Raw genomic sequence first — 22,226 nt, 5'->3', positions numbered from 1 at the left:
GTAAGAGCACAGAGAACGGATTTCTGTGTGAAATTGCAAAGTATAGGGTTTTTGTGTCACCTTGTGGGTGCAGTCAGATGGATTTCATGCCCATAAGTACATGCTAAAGATGGCAGCACATACACTGGCAGAGAAAACATCTCTATAGTTTATACTGCTGAGAAATCCTGTTTAAATACGGCCATACACGTTAAGATCCGCTCATTTGACAAGGTGGGCAAACGAGCAGATCTTCTGCCAATATGCCCGCCTAAGGTGGGCGATATCGGGCTAATTTGATTTTTAGGTTCTAGGGCCAAAGGATCGATTTACAACAGTGGGCATCTGCACCATCTGACCATGGGCTGCATCAACGGGCCAATGCGCCCCCCAATCTGACAGAGAATCAAACCTGCCCGATTGAGATCTGGCTAATTCTAGGCCAGATGTTGGTTGGGTAGGCCCCATACCCAGTTTGAAGGACCCAAGTCAGCAGCTGAAATCTGCCTGTGTATGGCCACCTTAATTAACTAGCAAACTTTCTGTCATATTAGTTGAGTAAAGTAAATTTACTTACACAATATAAGTTATTTCATTTATGTTTCCTTCAGTCTTGGGATCTACAGTCACAACAAACAAAAAGGCACCATTTTGTGGCACTGTTATTAAGAAAAGCTGTGCATCATCCCAAAATCTTGTGTATGCGCCAAAACATGGGACATGATGCCCATGCCCAGGCTACACAATTATACACTGTAAGAAGGAAGGGGGAATGAGAGGAGTAAAGTGACATCTAGGAAGGGTAGAAGGTAAAGTGAAAGGGATTTGCCTGCACCACGTCCCACCTCTATGATTGAGGTGTATACACACACACACATATATATATTATATATACATATATACATATATATATACATATATATATATATATATATATATATATATATATATATATATATATATGTAGAAAAAAGCCGGCACTCACGTAATATCAGAGTCAATTGTGCCTGGGTGCAGTATATAGGTAAGTATATACAGAGAAGAGAAGAAATGCCGCACTCACAGGTCTTAGTGAAAAAATAAAGAAAATTTATTCAGACAGACTAACGTTTCGGCTGGATCCCCAGCCTTTCTCAAAGTGATCACATTGTATGTATGTATGCTGTATTGTGTGATCACTTTGAGAAAGGCTGGGGATCCAGCCGAAACGTTAGTCTGTCTGAATAAATTTTCTTTATTTTTTCACTAAGACCTGTGAGTGCGGCATTTCTTCTCTTCTCTCTATATATATATATATATATATATATACATACATACATATATGTATTTGAACAAATACATTTTGAACAAAATGTAAAGTAGAAAACAATTACGCAATGTACAGGTATAGGACCCGTTATCCAGAATGCTCGGGACCAAGAGTATTCTGGATAAGGGGTCTTTTCGTAATTTGGATCTTCATACTTTAAGTCTACTAAAAAATCAATAAAACATTAATTAAACCCAATAGGATTGTTTTGCATCCAATAAGGATTATTTATATCTTAGTTGGGATCAATTACAAGGTACTGTTTTATTATTACAGAGAAAAAGGAAATCAGTTTAAAAATTCTGAATTATTTGATTAAAATGGAGTCTATGGGAGATGGGCATTCCGTAATTCAGAGCTTTCTGGATAACGGGTTTCCGGATAAGGGATCCCATACCTGTACTAGAAAGCAACTAGAGACCATTCGCTGTGTACAATTTGAAAACAGATTGGTGAAGGTGAAATGCATCTGAGACACAGATGCATTGTATTAAACATTAATGAGCCACTCAGACCTATGGATAGATTCTGCTTTGCAGCATGGGATTCTGGATAGATTCTGGTTCTGATACTGAGAGTTTATCCATAATTCTAGTCATAAAGCAAGACAGGGCTTTTATTGTTTGCCAGGCAGAAAACAGAATGAGTTACGAGTGGCATAAAAAATGGCAATTACATTCCTAGCAGTAAAGCTTTTTATCCTTAAACTGCACTACCTAAAAGAAACTACGCATTGTTTTACACAGTTCATGTATCAATAATAATAAGCTTTTATTAGGACATCAAGAAGCCTAAAGGGCGCTTAATTCCAGGCCTACGAATAAAGGCCTTTCAGGCATGAAACCCAGATGCTTCTTCATGAAAGCTCTATGATTTCTTTACAATTGGTAGCCAGTGGATGGATATATATATATATATATATATGATTTATAGCGACCACAAACAGCCACTAACTATGCAAAATGGGCTGTGTGCACCACAAGCATACCTTTATACATCTGTTTTTGAAACCATCAATGAATGAACCTAGCAATGCAAGTTCAATTAGGAATTAACAAAAAGATGCTCAAATGACAAAGGCAACACACAGACCAGATTGTAAGGAAACATACATACTTCTAATGAGCAAGAGTTCATGAGAAATGACCCCTACAAAGGCAGCTACAAAGCCTGATGCTGGCAGTAATATTTTTTTGAAGTGGTTAATTAGTGGTTATATTCCTTTAATCATGGTTTTAGGCCAACAAAGTACTTTTTACACTAATAACAAGGAAATAGAGGATTTCCTGACACTCAAGGCAAAGGATAGTAAATATTAAGTTGCAAAAAATAATAGCTCCCTGAAGCAGAACATTAATCGCTCAAGCAATCACCCAACCCGACATATATTTCACCTATCACTTTCATTTTCTATGACATAGTTACACAGGGTTGAAAAAAGACCATCAAGTTCCTATCTATACACTCACATACATAAGCTATATATACTAACATCAATACTAACTGTAGATATTAGAATCACAATAGCCTTGGATACTATGCTGGTTCAGGAACTCATCCAGGCCCCTCTTATAGGCATTAACAGAATCTGCCATCACAACATCACTAGGAAGGGCATTCCACAACCTCACTGCCCTCACCGTGAAAAACCACCTACGCTGCTTCAAATGGAAGCTCCGTTCCTCTAATCTAAAGAGGTGGCCACTGGTGCGCTGATTGTTTTTATGGGAAAAAAGAACACCCCCCATCTGCCTATAATCCCCTCTAATGTACTTGTACAGAGTAATCATGTCCCCTCGCAAGCGCCTCTTTTCCAGACAAAACAACCCCAACCCTGACAGTCTCACCTCATAGCTTAAATCTTCCATCCCCTTTACCAGTTTAGTTGCAGTCTCTGCACTCTCTCCAGCTCATTAATATCCTTCTTAAGGACTGGGTCCCAAAACTGCACCACATACTCAAGGTGAGGCCTTACCAGGGACCTATAAAGGGGCAAAATTATGTTCTCGTCCCTTGAGTCAATGCCCTTTTTATACAAGACAGCACTTTATTTGCTTTAGTAGCCACAGAATGACACTGCCTGGAATTAGACAACTTGTTATCTACAAAAACCCCTAGATCCTTCTCCATTAAGGATACCCCCAACACACTACCATTTAGTAGATAACTCACGTTTATATTATTTCTACTAATAACTTTGCACTTGTCCACATTGAACCACATTTGCCAGTTTGCAGAGTGATTTGACAAAATTGGAAAACTGGGCAGCAAAGTGGCAACATCCTGCATGGAATTTATAGTTCTGCACAATTTAGTGTCGTCAGCAAAAATACAAACAGTACTTTCTATGCCCTCCTCCAGGTCAGTAATAAACAAGTTAAAAAGCAAAGGACCAAGGACTGACCCCTGTGGTACTCCACTAACAACACTGGTCCAATTGGAAAATGTTCCATTTACCACCACTCTTTGTACTCTATCCTTCAGACAGTTCTCTGTCCAATTACAAATATTATGTTCTAGGCCAATATTCCTCAATTTGATCACTAACCTTCTGTGAGGTACTGTATCAAACGCTTTAGCAAAGTCCAAGTAGATGACATCAACTGCCATTCCAGCATCGAGGTTCCTGCTCACCTCCTCATAAAAGGCAACTAAATTAGTCTGGCAAGATCTGTTACGCATAAAACCATGCTGGCACAAACTTATAGTATTGTGACTGGCAGGTTAAAAGACCTGATCCATGAATAACACACATATGCATGGAAACATGGACACACACAGCCGCACACAGAGGAAAAGACAACAAAATGGGAATGAAACAAACATTACATCATTGTGACATAACCATGTTTTTAAAGTTTCTCGGGTAAAATGTGGGGGTTTACTGGGTGGGATTCGGTAGCCAGCTTAAATGTGGACATCACACTGTATATATAAGAAGATCCCTTTGTTAATACTTTTGGGGCAGGCAATTAAAAACGTATTGTAGTAAGTGACATCAGACTTTGGAAAATAAGCAGAAATGTAAACAGCATTTAAATATAGCACATGTTCTCAGCAGAGGATTTGGACAGATCAGTACACTGTATGTTTGCTACAAAAATATACACAGAATATTGTGCCTGATGTAATATCCCTGGACTGAGCCAACTCTCAACAGAAGTGGATTATTAAAAAGTGGCTTTACACTAAAGAGGCTTCAAACACTATAATAAGGAATCTGTTACTGTAATTAATACACTCAATCAAAATATTCAGTGTGTTGGAAGGAAAATCTTTAATTTTCAATGGTACTAAAAGAAATACCATGCAATGCAAGCTCACACTTTCATTGGCTGACTGCATATTATAAAGAAAATATGAGGTATAAAAAATCCAATATAAGCAGCACATTTTAGAATACTATTTTAGCACAGTTATCACAGATATAAAAACTAAAGGAGACCTTAAAAATAAACCCTATTTATAAAGAGACATGCTTAGCCGTTTGGCTGAAAGGCAGTTATTGAATAAAATGGGAACTATAGCTGGGTGACTGTGATAGCCCTTATATGTCTTTAACAAAATAATCCAGGAGCTATGAGGGGAATATATCGCCCAGCATAGTTGTAGGTGAATTAGCCCCAATCAGAATCTGGCTGGCTATTCCACCATACAGATTGAAAGCCAACAGAGGCAATGGGCAGCACAGCAGTACAATAATGTGCATTGTTGCTTTGCAGCACTGGGGTCCTAAGTTCCATTTCAGGCAGGGCACTTTCTGCAAGTAGTTTGTATGTGCTTCCCTTGTCTATGTGGATTTCCTCCATGTACTTCCAAAACATAGGAGCCAATTAACCTGCTTCTAATAAAACTGACCATACTGTGTGCAAAGGCAATAGGGGCTGTATAATGTAAGCTCTACTGGGGCAGGGACTGATATGAACAATGTATAATCTCTGTAAAGTGCTGCATACATAAAGAAAAATCATGGTGTATCATCCTTATGTGACTGTTGTACAATAATATCCATAAGCTGAACTGTCGATTTCTGTTTTCCTCAGAAAGTGCGTCTACTGACCATCTGGGGCCAATGAGAAACAAAAACAAATTTGTCTGCAAACTACTATTCCAAAAATAAAGGACAGTAATTTGCAACATGTCCCCCTCATGGCAAAGTTAGGGCTGAGAGAGGGCTAAAAACAGAGATAAAGCATTTTGGGGAACCAATGTTTATTGGTCTATGGAAGAGTTGCCTCTTTGGAGTCTGAATTATAGCATTCTACCCTAGCAGATAAAGTTAGTTGAGTAACTCCCGAATGCATAAAATCATGCAGACCAATAAATGCTCATCTTGTATTTTATCTGAGCAGACTACCTATGGGCCAGATACCATACGAGGGGCCAACTTCCAATGGAAAAATATATATAGGGGGGAGCACGAGGCAAAATGCAAAATTTCTGCAAAAAAAAGTGCTTTTATTTTTATGCCATACACGACATGTTTCGGGCCCCTTTATCACTTGATAAAGGGCACGAAAGGGGCCCGAAACATGTTGTGTATGGTATAAAAATAAAAGCACTTTTTTTGCAGAAATTTCGCACTTTGTGTCGTGCTCCCCCTATATATATATTGATTGGACATTGGCTGAGAGTGCGGCTCTATTGCTGGGAGTTTGATGCATGAGGTCTGGAAGGCTGGGTGCAAAGGACCTATCTAGTCAAAGGGCCAACTTCCTTATCTGCCAATGCAGCATACACTAGCCAACATCGTGCATTGGCAGATCCAATTTAGGATGATTTCCTATCAATAAACTGACCAATAATCATAGTACAGGCAGTATACATACAACTGTATGAAAGTGTACTGAAGGTGATACAATTTCTTACCCAGCATCACGCAAACTGCATTCAGGCATTTCCTCCTCACCCACAGTTTGATTTAAAAGGTGCCTATAAAAGCCACTGAGATCCTTTTGTTTGGTCACATCTAGGGAGGCTGGAGAATAATAAAAAACAGCAGTCATGTTAAAGAAAAATGTCAGTATGAAAAGAACTGCAAAGAAAGAGTTACAGTGTCTAAAGTATTCTAGAGTCCATCCTACTACCCCTTTAATCGGAATCACTGGAAGTCCAAAATGTATAAGAACACAATGGTTCCCAAAAACTTAGCAAATAAATGGACATTCAGGACAGTTAATAAAAAAGTTCTTTGACTTGAATTATACAAAGGAATCGAACCATCTGTGTATAATTACTGTTAAAATCCAGAACATCTGTGCATTTTGTCTGTCATATTGATTCTTTATATGTATGCTTGACTCTTTAATAAAAAGTAACATGCACATGAATGTCTAAATACCTTTATAGAAAGTGAGATTTTTACATTTTGTAATTTTGGAGGAGGATGTTCATCTTCTATGCAAAGCAGAGCGCAGCACAGACAGCTTTTATTTTATCCCAAATATCATTCTCACATAATAATTTCAAAAAAAGGTGCAAAGGATGAATACAGTAAAATGGGATACCCTCCAAGGCAGCTTCCCTCCTCTCCCTCTCTTCTTCATCTGCCTTTTCTTGTAGCCTTTTTTTGTATGCAGATGTCACAAATGCCTCCTTATCCTGATACTCTTCCCCTTCCATCTCCCGTTCCTTCTGGATTTTCTTTTCCATTCTTCTCTCCTGCTCTTTTTTCCTAACTTCCACTGCCTTCAGCAGGTTCTGGATGTATTTGGGCTAAGATATGGAAAAATGGTATATTAGCAGAGCATCACCGGTAAGGCCTTGACCTATGTAAGACTCTCATTACTAGGAACAAAGCAGAAGACACACTTGCAGCCATACAATTGCATGAACAGAATAAATGGAAAGTTCATCTTTACTATCAAATGATTTGTTTAAACCCTGTTCTTTGTATTCACTTTTTTTTTAACCCATTCTGTCCTGTCAGTCTGTATTTAAATTATGAGATTCTTATGGTCAATGACCATAGCAAGCAGATTTTGGTTTGTACAGGAGTGGGTTAGTAAAGTCATATGTAGACGAAGAGATCTCTCATGGCATGTATTACATACTCCAGTAGCTGGTCCCAGTTTACCGTACCTACCAGTAAAAAAAAAACAAGAAACTGCAATATAAATTATTGCCTACAACCCATTTAAATGCTGCAGTTCTGCTAGATCTAGAATAAACAACTGGCTCCAATGTGGGACGAACATTGGATTTACTTGTCAGTAAATTATTTTCTATTAGGAATGATGATTTGAGAGACCAGTCCTGAGCACAATCTCCAGTAAGAGGAGTGCCTTAATAATCATTTTGTTTCTCTCAGTGTTGCTGTGTATGTGGCTTGGTGTGACTTCTTTTGTCCAGGCATATTGACCCCAGTATATGGAAGCTGCACAACAAGCATACAGAGAAAACTCATAGTATTTGCCAAATGATTTCCCACAAAGATTACAAACCAGAGAGGTCTACCCTAATGATATAGCTTATATGTATACGAGTTCCTTAGTTAAAGTTTCTTGAGATGGGAAAAAAATGTTAAGGACCAACCTTTTTGTCCTTCGCAGCCACAAGCTTGGCTTCAGTTTCCTCCTTCTTCTTCTTTTGCATATCATCATAGACGTTGTCATACTCATATACTGAGGCATCTTCTTCAAGAGCTTTCTGGATTTCAAGCTTGGTCTTCAATTAAAAACATTAAATTAGCAATTTTATGAATTAAATCCATGCTACTGAAAACAATGAAAATAGTCAATAGGTGATTGGTAAAGATGTCAGGTTCTATGGTAGGCCCTAAGAGGCCCAGTCCAATGCTGCCTTCACCCACTTCTATAAGAAATGTCTGCTGTTTCTATCGGCAGCACAAAAACTCCAGTTACTTTTTCATATCTTAAAAACGTATTTAATGTTTACTTCTTGAATGTATTTTGGAAGAGGCGGCTCAAGATTGTCAGTGGACTGGCCACAGGACCTTAGTAATCACTGCAGTTAGCAAAATTTCATCCTCCACAGGTAGCTGCTTTTTACTTACCTGCATGGAGAATGCACTGTTTATGACAAATGTGCTAACTTTAAGCAAGGATCTGTAATGCTAGGGACCTGAAGTTTTCCTGATAAGGGATCTTTACATAATTTGGATCATCAAACTTAAATTCTGCTTAAAATCATTTAAACATTAAATAAACACAAAGGGATTATTTTGCCACCAATATGGATTTATGCAGCTTAGTTATCCTCAAGTACAAAGTACTGTTTTATTATTGCAGAGAAAAGGGAAATCATTTTTAAAAATGATTTCCTTATAATAGAGTGTATGGGAAATGGCCGTAATTTAGAGTTTTCCAATAGGCACAGGTGGCTGATATGATTACCTGCAGTTATTAAAGCCCATTTGTACTGAATTACTGAGTTTGCGTTGGGCTAAAAACAAGAAAAAGTAGTGCACTTTTTTAAAAAATAGAAAATAATGAAGTATCTCAATATCCTGCTTAGCCTTTTGTTTTCAGGAAATAGGAAATGAACTGAAAGCTACTCCACTCTTCCCTGCAAGATTACCAGTAAATATATTTACCTGCTTCATTACACGTTTCTTTACGGCTTCCTTCTGCAGGCTCTCTCCGACAGATGTCTGATAAAAGAGAACAAAAGTATAATTAGGCTATACAAATACATGGCAACGTGTGTAAATAAGATGTCATATTAACAATGCTACATTTTGAGACACATACAAGGTAGATTATTGAAGTGAAACAGAGCTGTCAGTAGGGATTATCTGTCATTTTTTTCATAAATATACCTTATGGTATGCCTGTTAATACAGGCAGAAACTAAAAAAAGACAGTCCTAAGGGCTCAGCCTCATAATACCATTAAACAGCATTTATTCTCAACTAGTATTCCTCACCTTACACCAGGGGTCCTCAAACTTTTTAAACAGGGGGCCAATTCACTGTCCCTCAGACTGTTGGGGGGCCGGACTATAGTTAGTCCTTAAACTACGGGCCGCCCCCTGCCTACACCATGATGCAGTGACTTAACGTGCTGGGACGGAGGACCACGTTGAGGCACACAGGTAATAGCCAGGGGTGAGGACGCAGCATGGGCAGGGGCCGGGTAAATAACCTTGGGGGGCCGTAGTTTGAGGATCCCTGCCTTACACCAATTGGCATGTCAGAAGATAAAGAAATGCATCAAAAGCCTATTACTTTCTAGCTTAGTGCATTTCTACCCCTGTGCTGTGGCCCAAGCATAACCCAATTACCCATGCCTTAAATTTAATGCAACCTATACAAATGCTTTGAATTGGTGTTTGCATAGGTTATGTGAAATGATTAGGTATAAGAAAGTATTTGCAGAAAGGTATGTTCTATATTGATTTAAAAAGCCTCTCTCTACAATATTATTTTCCGGCAATGAAACCTTCACAGGTTCCTCAAAGTAGGTGGCATATAGAGGCTATTGAGATATAGTACATCTCTATTATATTAAACACCAATTTATATAACATCACAATGTAAAGATTTAGTATAACTAATATGGCTGTTCGTTTATCAACAACTTAAAAAAACATAAGCACAGCTGGACAGTAGATAAGCAAGAAGAAAGTTGCAGTCAGCCAAGTGTTAGAAAAATACCCAATTGCTGTAGTGTTGCTCTGGGAAATGTGCATATTTCAAAGGGAATGGTAAGTGTATATGATCCAGGTGTTTAATGTCTCAGGGTCCATGATATACTAGTAAGTATAGTTAGTATATCTTCTTTGAAGAGTATGGTATCACCCTCATTGGCCTTAAGCTTAATAAGCTTTGTTCTAACATACTGGCCCTATGGTTGATATCAATGTGAGAATCTAACTTCCTATTAAAAAAAATTCCATTCACTATCAGTTCTTATTATTTTAATCTTTATGGGCAATGGCGCATGTTTTGCCATCAGCGTTTTAACATGAGCAGCAAAGGACCCCATATGCCAACGCCCTACTAGCTACATAAACTCACATTTGCAATAATGCAATATAAATGGTTAAAAAAACACCTGTTTGCAAAGGGCAACTGCAGATCGCTTTCGTACCAAGAGGATAAATCTAAACAAAAACCCACCGCTGCCAAGAAATGCGGAGAATCTGCCAATATGTACGTCAGTTGCAGAATGATGTTAATGCTTCGAGGGAGGCGCATATCTGTTCTATATCTTAAAGGTTTTTTGTGAAAGAAAACGATTTATAATTATCTAGGTGGTGCCTACATAATACCACCATAATTCCATGTCCTTTGTGCGTAAGCCATTTTTGTTACAAATGGTACTGAAGCGCTTAGACAAAGGGGAATGTAATATGTCACTTATAATTCCTCTCCTTCCTGACCACCATTCTAATATTGTATTGGTATACAGCTTACCTCCATCCATTTCCCACAATGCTTTGCATTGTCAGTAATTAAAATTGGTGATGGGTTGAAAAATCTTCAACCTGTGACAACCCAAACCCACTCCAGCACACTAACATCACCCTGGCGTATTATAGTTATTACTATAATAACAGCGGCTATCAGTTCCTGGTGTCAGAAGTGGGGTCGGGACATGACAGTGATTGCCGGAAAGGGGCAGGCAGAGAATATGGACTCTCTAGGACCCGCTCCAAGGGGCAATTCCTAAACCCATGGGTCCTGCGGGACCTGCTAAGAGGACGAATAACAGACATGTGCAAGGCTTTCGGGGAACTGAAGGCTTGCCTGGAGGAGAGTTGATTTCTGTTAAATTGTTTCTGTAGTCCGACAAATTGAGAAGAAAAAAAGAAACTTATAGAATTTTCAAAATGAATATATATTGAAAAAAGGCTATGAATTTTGCCAAAAACAATTTGGGGGGAAGGCTGCTTTAAAAAAAATATGTGGTCTTGCAGTTGCGAGAGGGACAGCCTTCTGTATACATTAAATAAACGCAACAACTTACAAGTGATTATAAAACGCTTAACAAAATATACAGAAAGCAAAAACACCATTTTCCCACTATTTCATCAAAAAGGATAGTGCGGAGAAGAAAGGCAAGACTGTGGTAAGTAAGGCTTTCTCTGCATCTGTTCCCCGATACCCCCATATGCGCTGCATGACGAGAGCCAGACTAACGCAGCAGAAATGCAGGGAAACAGGGGACGCCATGAGTCTGCTCTGCATCTCCCTATAATGACAAACCCTTATCTCAGCGAATCTCAACACGTGGCTACATGAACACAGAAGCCCGGGAACTGATAGGAAAAACATTTTTAAGTGGTTTAAATTGAAGAAATGTGGCTTGTATGTGTTCTTTTACATAAGCCCTACAGTGTCATGTTCACCAGAGGCAGATGACGCACTAGTGCAACAAGCGAGTAACATAAATGTCTTATAAATTACCGTATGTCTCTTAAAGGGGTAGTTCAATTTTTTTAGTATGATAGCAGACAATACCCAAATCCTTTTTATTTTGCATAAGATATTTGGTATTCAAAGCCACCATTGAAAACACATCAGACATTTTTAATAAGATTTATAACAAGATTTATCAAAGTCCGAATTTCGGATCATTAAAAGTACGATTGCAAATAATTCGGATTAAATACGTAAATTTCTGATGTGCGTTTATTGCGTGAAAAATCATATTGTACGAAAATATTGTGGTTCGATCCAAAAGTTACAAAATTTTCATATCCGAACGATCATAAACAGAACAAAAAACTTTCTGACTTTGATCCTTCAGTGCATGATTTTGGAAGCCTCCCATAGGACTCAATGGCACTCTGCAGCTCCTCCCATTCGGACCAATTCATACTTTGATGAATGTGCCCCTAAGTAAAGCAAAGGGGTGTGTATTTGATGGGCAAAAGAATAATACACGGCTGATTTGTCCTTTAATGGTTTCCTGGCCACTCTACACCATACCCTTCAAGCCTGGATCCACAGCACCATGCAGGTAATATGCACCGCATGGAAATGCAAGGGTAAATGCTGTGTGTAAACAGCCATAAAAGTCCTTACATTTCTCCCCATCAGAACATTTACCCTCCCCTGACAACGAATGCTAAAAACAGATGCACCTGCCACTTGTTTGGTTAGAGCGGAACCTCTAAAGAAGTGCTGGGAGCACAAAGGGCTCCCTGTCAGGTTTGTAGGGATAATTTCCGCTTGTGCCAGCACCCACTGATAGATTAGGATTCTCTGCACCTTTTATATTGCTCTTGCTTATCAACAGGTCTTTTATTAAACATTTTACAGACCGGCAACAAATGTACCGTCTCTGTTTGTACCTACTAAAGCTTTTCTTTCAGGGCACAAGGTATGAAATAAAGGACATAAGTCAAATTAACCCTCTCAGTTTGGCTTTGTATGCAATATGAATATGAGCTCGTAAATATAGGCTAAACCAATAAATGCACATGGATTAACATGTCAGGCAGCTCTCTGACTGAAGGTACCAACGCACAATGTGCAAAGCACAGAACCGGGCAATGGCATACTGGCAGAACTCACAATATCATAGTGGGGGGGGGGTCTGTATCTGTTCTGCAGCAGAGAAAATGCACTGCGTTGCCATTATCTTAATGGTGTCCTGCATCTTTTTTTGCATAATGAAATAAATTATATTTCAGCAATTTTCATTAAACATTTCCAATGATTTGAAATGTATAAACTCACTTATTGTACAGCATTGCAGAATATTTTTGCACTTTATAAATCCATGTTAATAATAATAATAATGTGGCAGAAGGGGGGGGCGTGTCCAAGATGGCGCCGTGAGCAGTCGCACTTTCTGTAGCTCCGCGGACCCCACATGAATCCTGCCTAACACAGCCGCACCACCCATTAAAGAAGCGCTGTACACAAGCTGCAAACCAAGGGCAACAGCCTACCTACTGTGCATAAGACAGCCATGGGCAAATACGGCCCCAAACCGCGAACGGAAGCTGCGGCCCGACTGGAACGCTTCGCACACGGCTCCCAGCAGCCAACGGAGCCAGCCTCTCCTCCCGACTCGCCACAGCGGCAGGTCAGTAAAGATGTGCAATCGGAACCCTCTCTCAATGACATAATGGGAGCGGTCCTTGAAAACCGTACCACCGCCACTGGCCAATTCGAAGGCCAAAAAATAGATATATCACTTATCCGCCAAGACATGCAGGCCATACGCGAAAGAACCACAGAGGTGGAAAACAGGGTCTCAACCCTCGAGGACCAAGTGGCCCCCCTTGCTCAGAGTATACAACTAATGCAAACACAGTTGAAACACGCATTAGATAAAAACGAGGAGCTGGAAAACAGACACAGGCGCAACAATGTAAGGATAGTGGGTCTCCCGGAAAGGGCAGAAGGGAACCAGCCAGTACAGTTTATTGAGACTTGGTTAAGGGATACTCTGGGCCCTGAAAACTTCTCCCCAGTCTTTATTATAGAAAGAGCCCACCGAGTCCCCGCAAGAATCCCCCCCCCGGGAGCCCCCGCTCGCCCATTCCTTCTGAGGGTTCTCAATTATAGGGATAGAGACGCCATCCTACAAAAAGCCCGCGAAAAGGGCCCAATTCAGTATAATGGCACGCATGTCTCTCTCTATCCAGACTTTTCTCCAGCCCTCCAAAAACAAAGAGCCAGCTTTCAAGGAGTAAAACGTCGACTGAGAGAAGCTAATATACCATATAGCATGCTTTATCCTGCCCGCTTAAGAATCCAGGAAAATGAAGCCACACAATTTTTCACCCAACCGGCAGAAGTTGATAGATGGCTAGAAACGAAAGGGCCAGGTAACCGACGCGCCCCAAGGAGCCCACGGCAACACTAACTTTCTGCACAAAGCGCTCTACAGCTACGCAGACTGTACCCTCCACCGAAGCTCTTCACAACAACCCTAGGAAAACTTCGACCTTCCCGAGGAACCCGACTAGACCTCTCTCCGGCATTACAGCAGGGATGGCCTTGGACCCCTGCACACCAGTAGACGCCATGCACCATCATCTACCAGACACGACGCCGGAGGCCCTTTACAGATCCTCTCTCCCCCTGCCAAGAGCCTGACAGGGAAAAGTGAACATATACCCCTGCCTGGCCGGAGAAAAGACACATCATGACCTAGGGACCATTTATTTATAACCTGGTACCAGGATGACATTGACTGCTTCGTTGAAAAGGTGGTAAGGCTGTTTAAACCACATATTTACCCCGAATAAATCCAGGGGATGGCGCCTACAGGCCAGGTATCGCAACCAACTAAGTGAAGTACAACACCACCAGAGTGCTACTTCACAAACTAACTATGTGGTACGCCACCACAAAACCGTTTGGTGTTTCAGTTATGGGTACAAGACCCACCCAAGTTTGGGGGGTGGGTAGGGTGGGAACGGGAATTAAGGGGAAACTGTTACTATGTGTTACTTGTTCTTTAACAATGCTATACATGCTAATTTGTGGTTGGTGCACTATGTGGGGCAGGACGCAAACAAGGCCAGATATCCCCGCTACGACATTAATCCCCACAGACACATAAATGGCCACATATAACATTATGTCCTGGAATATTCGGGGATTAAATTCCAAATACAAGCGAAGCCTTATGTGGATATACCTCAAAAGGCACTCCCCATCCATTTTGCTCCTTCAAGAGACACATCTGGTAGGACAAAAAACTCTAGCGCTAAAAAAATCATGGGTAGGCTGGACCTACCACGCCTCCTTTTCCACCTACTCCAGAGGTGTCTCAATACTGGTCAGGAAAAACCTCCCTTTTGAGCTATCCCAAATAATATCTGACCACTATGGTAGATACATTCTAATAGCTTGCCTACTGGCCAACAAACCACTCATCTTAGCTAATATATATATGCCACCCCCCTTTACTATTACTTTGCTACAACATATAGGGAAAAAGCTGGCTGACTTGCCTCCTGCTCCACTTTGCATTATGGGTGATATGAACCAAGTTATGGACCTGACTAAAGACAGACTGCACTCTAACATTCAAGGCCCCACCAATCTTGCACAATGGGCAAACTCCCTAGGTCTCTCAGACATCTGGCGTTGGAAACACCCACTAGAAAAAGCATACTCATGCCACTCCCTACCACACAAATCCTTCTCCAGAATCGACATCGCACTAGCTACAGCCGATATACTCCCACTAGTAGAGCAAATCTCCTATTTACCACAACACCTTTCAGACCACTCCCCTCTCCTACTGCGACTCCAATGGCTTCCCAACACCATAGATAGACTTTGGAGGCTTAGCCCCCTCTGGCTCAAACACCCAGACATCGCAAGCTCCAGTAGAGAAGCATACATAGAATACTGGGAATTTAATACAGGGACTGCACCGCAAGGCATAGTCTGGGATGCTTCAAAAGCAGCCACACGCGGGTCTCTCACTGCACTAATTTCCCACGCGAGGAAGAAATCAAAGGAATCCATTACTAAAGCAGAGGAACACCTTGCAGAGACCCAACGCAACCACTTCCATAATCCCACAACTGACACATACGAAGAAGTAAGGAGAGCTGAAGCAGCTCTAGCTAGAGAATCTACCATAATAACCAAGAAAGCCCTGCTCTATAAGACACAACACATATTTGACAAAGGGGACAAAAATAGCAAAATACTAGCTATACTAGCCAAACAACAACAGGCTTCCACAGCTGTCTCACGCATACAGACCGAAACAGGTAACATAGTCCACGAACCCTATCTGATAGCGGGAACATTTGCTTCCTACTATCAAAAGTTATATAGCTCTACAGCTACATATACAGCCCCACAACTCCGCCATTTCCTAGACTCTATACATATACCCAAGCTGAGCCCCACAGAGAGAGCCTGGCTAAACGCGCCCATTACACTTGAAGAAATCACGACTGCGATACAATCCCTTCCTTCCAACAAAACACCTGGACTTGACGGACTTCCTCCAGACTGGTATAAGGCCTTAAATGACTTGGTGACTCCCCAATTGCTAACCACACTCCAATCTGCCTGGGACTCCCAATCACTGCCTCCATCATTTGCAGAAGCCCTAATAGTTGTAATTCCTAAAGCTGGCCGAGACCCCACCCTCTGCAGCTCCTACCGGCCAATATCACTGATTAACACGGATGCTAAAATACTAGCAAAGGTCCTAGCCACCAGACTTACCCGGGCAGTACAAGATCTAATCCATCCTGACCAGTCAGGCTTTATGCCAGGCAGAGCGACAGACTTTAACCTCCGCCGCCTGTTCACTAACCTCCAAATAACGCATACCAATAGTGGAGCTAGGGCAGTAGCCTCCCTGGATTCAGAGAAAGCCTTTGACTCGATAGAATGGGAATACTTATGGGAGGTGCTGCGGAGATTTGGACTGGGGGCCCGCTTCATTCAGTGGCTAAAGATGCTCTACAAACACCCAATAGCTAGAGTCAGAGTGAATAACACTGGCTCACCAGCATTTTCCCTACACCGTGGAACCAGACAGGGATGCCCCCTCTCTCCAACCCTCTTTGCATTGGCAATCGAACCCCTGGCCATTACCATACGCAACAACCCTAATATTAAAGGGCTAAACTTCGCCAATGTCACCGAAAAGGTATCACTCTTTGCGGACGACATTCTGATATACCTAGCTGACTCCGGGACCTCACTGTCCACTCTATTAGAAACCATACAGACCTTTGGCAAATACTCGGGGCTAAAAGTCAACTGGGACAAGTCCCAACTCTACCATATTGACCCTGCCCCAGTAGCACAAGCTATACCAAACACCCCACTAAAGGAGGTCATGTCATTTAAGTACTTGGGGATACAGGTACACACGGACCCCAATACATTTAGGCAGCTCAACCTAGATCCACTAATAGACTCTCTTTCCCTGGCGCTCAAAAACTGGGAGAAATTACCTCTCTCACTATGGGGCAGAGTCAATATCATTAAAATGATATACTTACCAAAGCTGCTGTACATCTTACACAACACTCCATATGCTATTCCACGCGCTGTGTTCAAAAAACTGAACACGATAATGAATCCATTCATATGGGCAAACAAGCCACCCCGTATTTCTTGGGAAAAACTAACATCCCCTATAGGAAAAGGAGGCCTGGGACTCCCCCACTTTTATTTTTATTACTTAACTTCACAAATATATTATTTGCATTGGTGCTTTGCACCTAATCCATACAACCCCAACATGCCACTCCAAGCTTCAATCCTTCATTCACTCGAGGGCCTGGGCACCTACCCCTACAGGCATGTTTCTGACATGACAGCCCTTCCAGATGTTCTCAAAACCCCACACCAAGCATGGACCACTGCATTAAAACTACTGGGCTGCCCGTTGCCATATCCTTCACCACATCTTCCCCTGTGGAAAAACTCGCTTCTCCAGCAATTGTATGACCTGCCTGATGTGATATACTGGGCTCGCTTAGGTATTAAAAAACTATCAGACCTTCTCCTACAAGACCAATTTCCAACTCTCCAAAACCTCCAGGAGAGGATACCTGGCCAACGGATCCAACTGTATAGATACCTCCAATTACGTCACGCCTTCCAAGCCCAGTTCCATTCCCTTTCCCTTACACAGGAGACCACTCCCCTTGAGGAAGCTTTATATTCTCCTACACCTAAAAAACTATTATCCAACCTATATAAAATGGTAATGGAGAGCCTCCCACCACCCTTTAATCGAGCCCGCCAACTCTGGCACCAAGCCATCCCAAACTTACAGGAAGACCAATGGGAAGAAGCTATAGATACAGCCTATGACCACCTAATCTCAATTAAGGATAGGCTTATACAATATAAATCTCTTCACCAAATTTATATAACCCCTCTGAAGCTACTGAAAATAGGAAAAAGACAGAATGATCTCTGCCCCCGATGTGACACCCCCGGTGCAAACTTTATTCATATGATCTGGGCATGTCCCCCTATAAACAGATTTTGGAAGGATGTGATGGGCACTATGGCTCAAGAGCTGGGCACCCCCCAAATAATTGACCCTGTAGTCTGCCTATTGGGGGTCATTGACGATATTCTCCCCACCAATGCAGCCAGAATTAGATTCCGCACTCTTATGTTTTATGCAAAAAAGACAGTTATTATGCACTGGATGGGAAATAACCTACCTTCACTGAACTTTTGGAGGCAGTTAGTAGATAGCGCTCTTCCGCTTATTAAACTCACATATGAAACAAGGGGAGCGATGGACAAATTCGAAAGAGTATGGAGTGATTGGTGCAACCCAGACCCTCAAGACCAACAACCTTAAAGTGGACCTGTCACCCAGACATGAAAATCTGTATAATAAAAGTCCTGTTCAAATTAAACATGAAACCCAAATTAATTTTTATATTAACACATCCAAACCCATTATAAAGGCATTTAAAAATCACAGCTGTCAATCATATATTGCTTGCCCCGCCTCTATGCCTTAGGCATAGAGGCGGGGCAGACAGTAACTTTAGCTTTCCATTCAGCACTTCCTAGATGTCACTGCACATCTCACTTCTCCCCTCCCTACTCCTTATCTAACTGTGTAGCCAGTGCGTGGGCCTGGGCATCAGGCCCCCCATTCTATCACATAAACAAGATTTTGGCATGATACAAAGCTTGCCTTTATAACAGTGTCCACAAAATGGTGCCTGCCTGCTTGCTTTGATTGAGTAATTCCAAGACGGAAGGAAACAAGCTTTATATTATTTATATAGAGTAAGTAAAGTTTATTTTGCTCAACTAACAATATAGAAAATAATTTGGACTTATTTCTTAGGGTGACAGGTCCGCTTTAACATATGCTGGTACCAAACAACCCCACATAGGCACGCCTACCACCAATGATAGAATAATATACTCTGTAAAGTAATAACGACGACACTGTTAAACAACTTCTTACTTTATTGTAACAAAATGTATAGCAACATTCATGCATCTACTTTTGTTGTTTTGTTTTGATTTTGTAAAACGAATAAAATCTACCTTTAAAAAAATAATGTGGCAGAAGCAGCTGATTAAACCTTATATGGTTGGTAGAGGTACATATACAAACTCTATGCAGTTACAGTGGATTTTTAGGGTTAAAGGGGCACTATGGGTCATTTTTTTTTTTTTTAAAGGGTAAAACTAGAATTTGCCACAGTGTGCCAGAGAATAATTGTATTGCTTGTTTCACTTGTATAGGATTTTTAAGGATGAAAATACAAGTGAATAGGGAACTGTCAAATTTCCCTCTGGCAAACTGTAAAAAGGTTGGTTTCACGCTTTGATAAATGTCCATTTGACTGCACAGAGCCGAAGGAATACTGTACAATACAAGTGCAGAACAACTGAAAGGGGCAATTTATTTTGGGGTGGGGGATGGCTGAAGAATTAGTACTAACCCTCTAGATGTTAACCACACAACTAATATCCACATGCGGATCAAAACGCTGTATATGTATAACAGAAAACCTGCATTGTTTAAATTGCCTGCTCCTATCTTTATTGCTATCTGCATGTTTCATCATGGATTATGAATAGGGTGCAGCACTATAAGGTAGTGATGTGTGGGTCAGGAAAACTCACACCTAACCCACAAAACCTTAACCTGCAATATGTTGTCCCTGTAGGACCTGCAACCAACTGGTAACGACTTCTTTCTGCCCTGGATGCTACTTCTGCACGCTCCTTAGGGCTAAACACCGCAAGTGTTTTTCATCAGATTATGTGGAATATATTTAATATGATCCTGCATGCAACAGCACAAGGTTTTGTAGGAATCCTACAAAATCTGATCTCAATAGTCTGTAATGTAAAGTCGAACAGAATGTTGGATGGAGTGTTTTCTTACTACGTCTACACGCTTCATTATATTTCAATACAGATCTGACTGGATGCTGCGTTCCTTTAGTTGCTGGCTCCCTGTGATCATTGGCCAGGCAGGAATTAGAGATGGAGTGCAATGTGCGAAATCCTTAAAAAAAAAAAGTACTGGCATTCTCTTTAAAATCATTAAATCCTGAAACAAATCCTATATTTAGTGAATACTGGTGACCCCTGTACGCTCACATTGGGGGAAAACCACAGAAGTGAAGCCCACGGTTACTTCTATAAATTGGTTTAGAACCAGTTAAATAATTTATTTTTCATTATAGGAAGAAATATATGTTTATCTAATGAGATCATAAAGGCTCATCCAAAACATCACAAGAACTTATTTTTAGGTCCCAACCCATTGGTTAAGAATGTCTATTCTATATAATACAGGTGCTGTACCACCAGAGCTATATACTAGTCCTAAGACAAAGGTTAAATAAATGGGAATTTGTATCTATACCTCACCCAAATTATTTATTCTAACTTCATTATGACAACTCTTACTCTTAGGTACCCACAGCTCTTAGGTACCCACCTGAATGCACATTACATTCAGTAATTGAGCCATGCTATATGATACAGCCAACACATACAAACAGAATTATGTAAAGTAATTATGCAAGGTATTTCTATTGATAGCACCCAGACTGAATGAGTGATCTTGGAACTGCTGGTGATGCTTATCTGGCAAAACAAAAGCTAATAACATCAGTATGCAGAGAAGGAATATAATGTGCATTCAGTAAATTATGTCCTCATTTTTTTCTGTTGGATAAATAATACACTGAACATAGGTTCTGTGTGCCTTACAGTGTATCCCTGTATTTTGGAAATTTATAGATGTATATATCTATATATTACAAAGCAGGATGTAAATGCTAGACATAAAAAGGGGTAGTTATAAAGGGTAGTAGTTCTCGTATAAATTAGAGGTACTGTCATACAACTGGTCTTTATCCTGTTGTGCAGCTATCAAGCATTGCTTATTTGCTGTTTTTATGCCAAGTTGGAACTTTGTAAAAAAAGACAATGTAAAAATGGCACACAGAACACAGCCCATATGAACCACTCATTTAAAAGATATTTAATCCTGCTTTTATCTGCAAATATGCCCTGTGAATACAGGTATGGCAGCAATGTTCCCTCTAATTTCTTCTCAGCTATGTGCTCCAAAAAAAATCTTTTGTACGTACAGTTTAACATTTTTTAAAAACCGTGTGCTCAGGTCAGAATAAATAAAAAAAATTGTGTTGTTTTCAAACAAAACTCTTTGTGTGCACCACAATTTGTTATGGGCGCTGGTATAAATTGAAATGATAAATTTAGTAAATGAATACATTTGTGTGTGCACAAACAGTTTAGAGGGAACACTGTATGGGAGCCATTATCTAGAAAGCTTTGTATTATGAGAAGGCCATATCCCGTGGACTCGACTTTAATCAAATAATTTCAATTTTAAAAATGATTCCCTAATATGATGAAATAATAAAAAAACATGCTGTGGTAAAAAAAAAAAAAAAAAAAAGACTGTGCAGCTAAGTTCTGCGTGTGTACCTATTCTCTACTTTATAATATATGACTTCCTTGGGACAGAAGTAGTGATACAGGTACTTGAGTTCATAGTTATTTGTACTTTTAAAATCTAATCTTATCCAGAAAACCCCAGGTCCCAAGCATTCTGGATTATAGATCCCATACCTGCAGCAGGAAATAGATTCCCCTATGCAAGAGCAAAAATTGCCAACAAATCTTTTCTCCACATGTAACAAAAGCTACTAAGTTTCCCCATGTGCACTAGCCCATAGAAACCAACGGGCAACACCGGTATCCAAAACAGCACTACTTTACTCAGTACTTCCCATTGTTTTTAGCTGAAAGTAAACACTTTCACAGAAGCGAACAACTGGAGATGACAGAGCGACTTTCTTGGCATTAAGCTGCTGAAGTAGTAGCCTTGTGAAATGAGTCAGTCAGTATAATGAAAATGAAATACAGACATATTGGTGGAGGAGTTAAGAAATAAAGTCCAACAAAAACAGAATTGCCTGAAAACCAGATGGCTTCACACATTGTTAGTGCATATAATATTTATCTTTTATACATAATCCTGGGGAAGAA

General features: G+C 40.5%; 1 protein-coding gene across 2 annotated transcripts in view; it reads right to left on the bottom strand.

Annotated features, from left to right (window-relative positions):
* Nucleotides 1-22,226, bottom strand: part of nsrp1 (nuclear speckle splicing regulatory protein 1) — a 39,024-nt gene that overhangs the window by 5,385 nt on the left and 11,413 nt on the right. For both annotated transcript variants that reach the window (XM_004911697.4, XM_031896667.1), the window contains exons 3-6: nucleotides 8,844-8,900; nucleotides 7,823-7,954; nucleotides 6,796-7,003; nucleotides 6,158-6,266 (exon numbers count right to left, since the gene is read on the bottom strand). In XM_004911697.4, coding sequence (XP_004911754.2) covers nucleotides 6,158-6,266; nucleotides 6,796-7,003; nucleotides 7,823-7,954; nucleotides 8,844-8,900 — 506 coding nt within the window. The remainder of the gene's footprint in view (nucleotides 1-6,157; nucleotides 6,267-6,795; nucleotides 7,004-7,822; nucleotides 7,955-8,843; nucleotides 8,901-22,226) is intronic.

The sequence above is a fragment of the Xenopus tropicalis genome, chromosome 2 (genome assembly GCF_000004195.4).
Source record: "Xenopus tropicalis strain Nigerian chromosome 2, UCB_Xtro_10.0, whole genome shotgun sequence".
Taxonomy (NCBI): Eukaryota; Metazoa; Chordata; class Amphibia; order Anura; family Pipidae; genus Xenopus; species Xenopus tropicalis.
The sequence above is the reverse complement of the archived record's forward strand: the minus strand, read 5'-3'. Positions and strand labels throughout refer to the sequence as shown.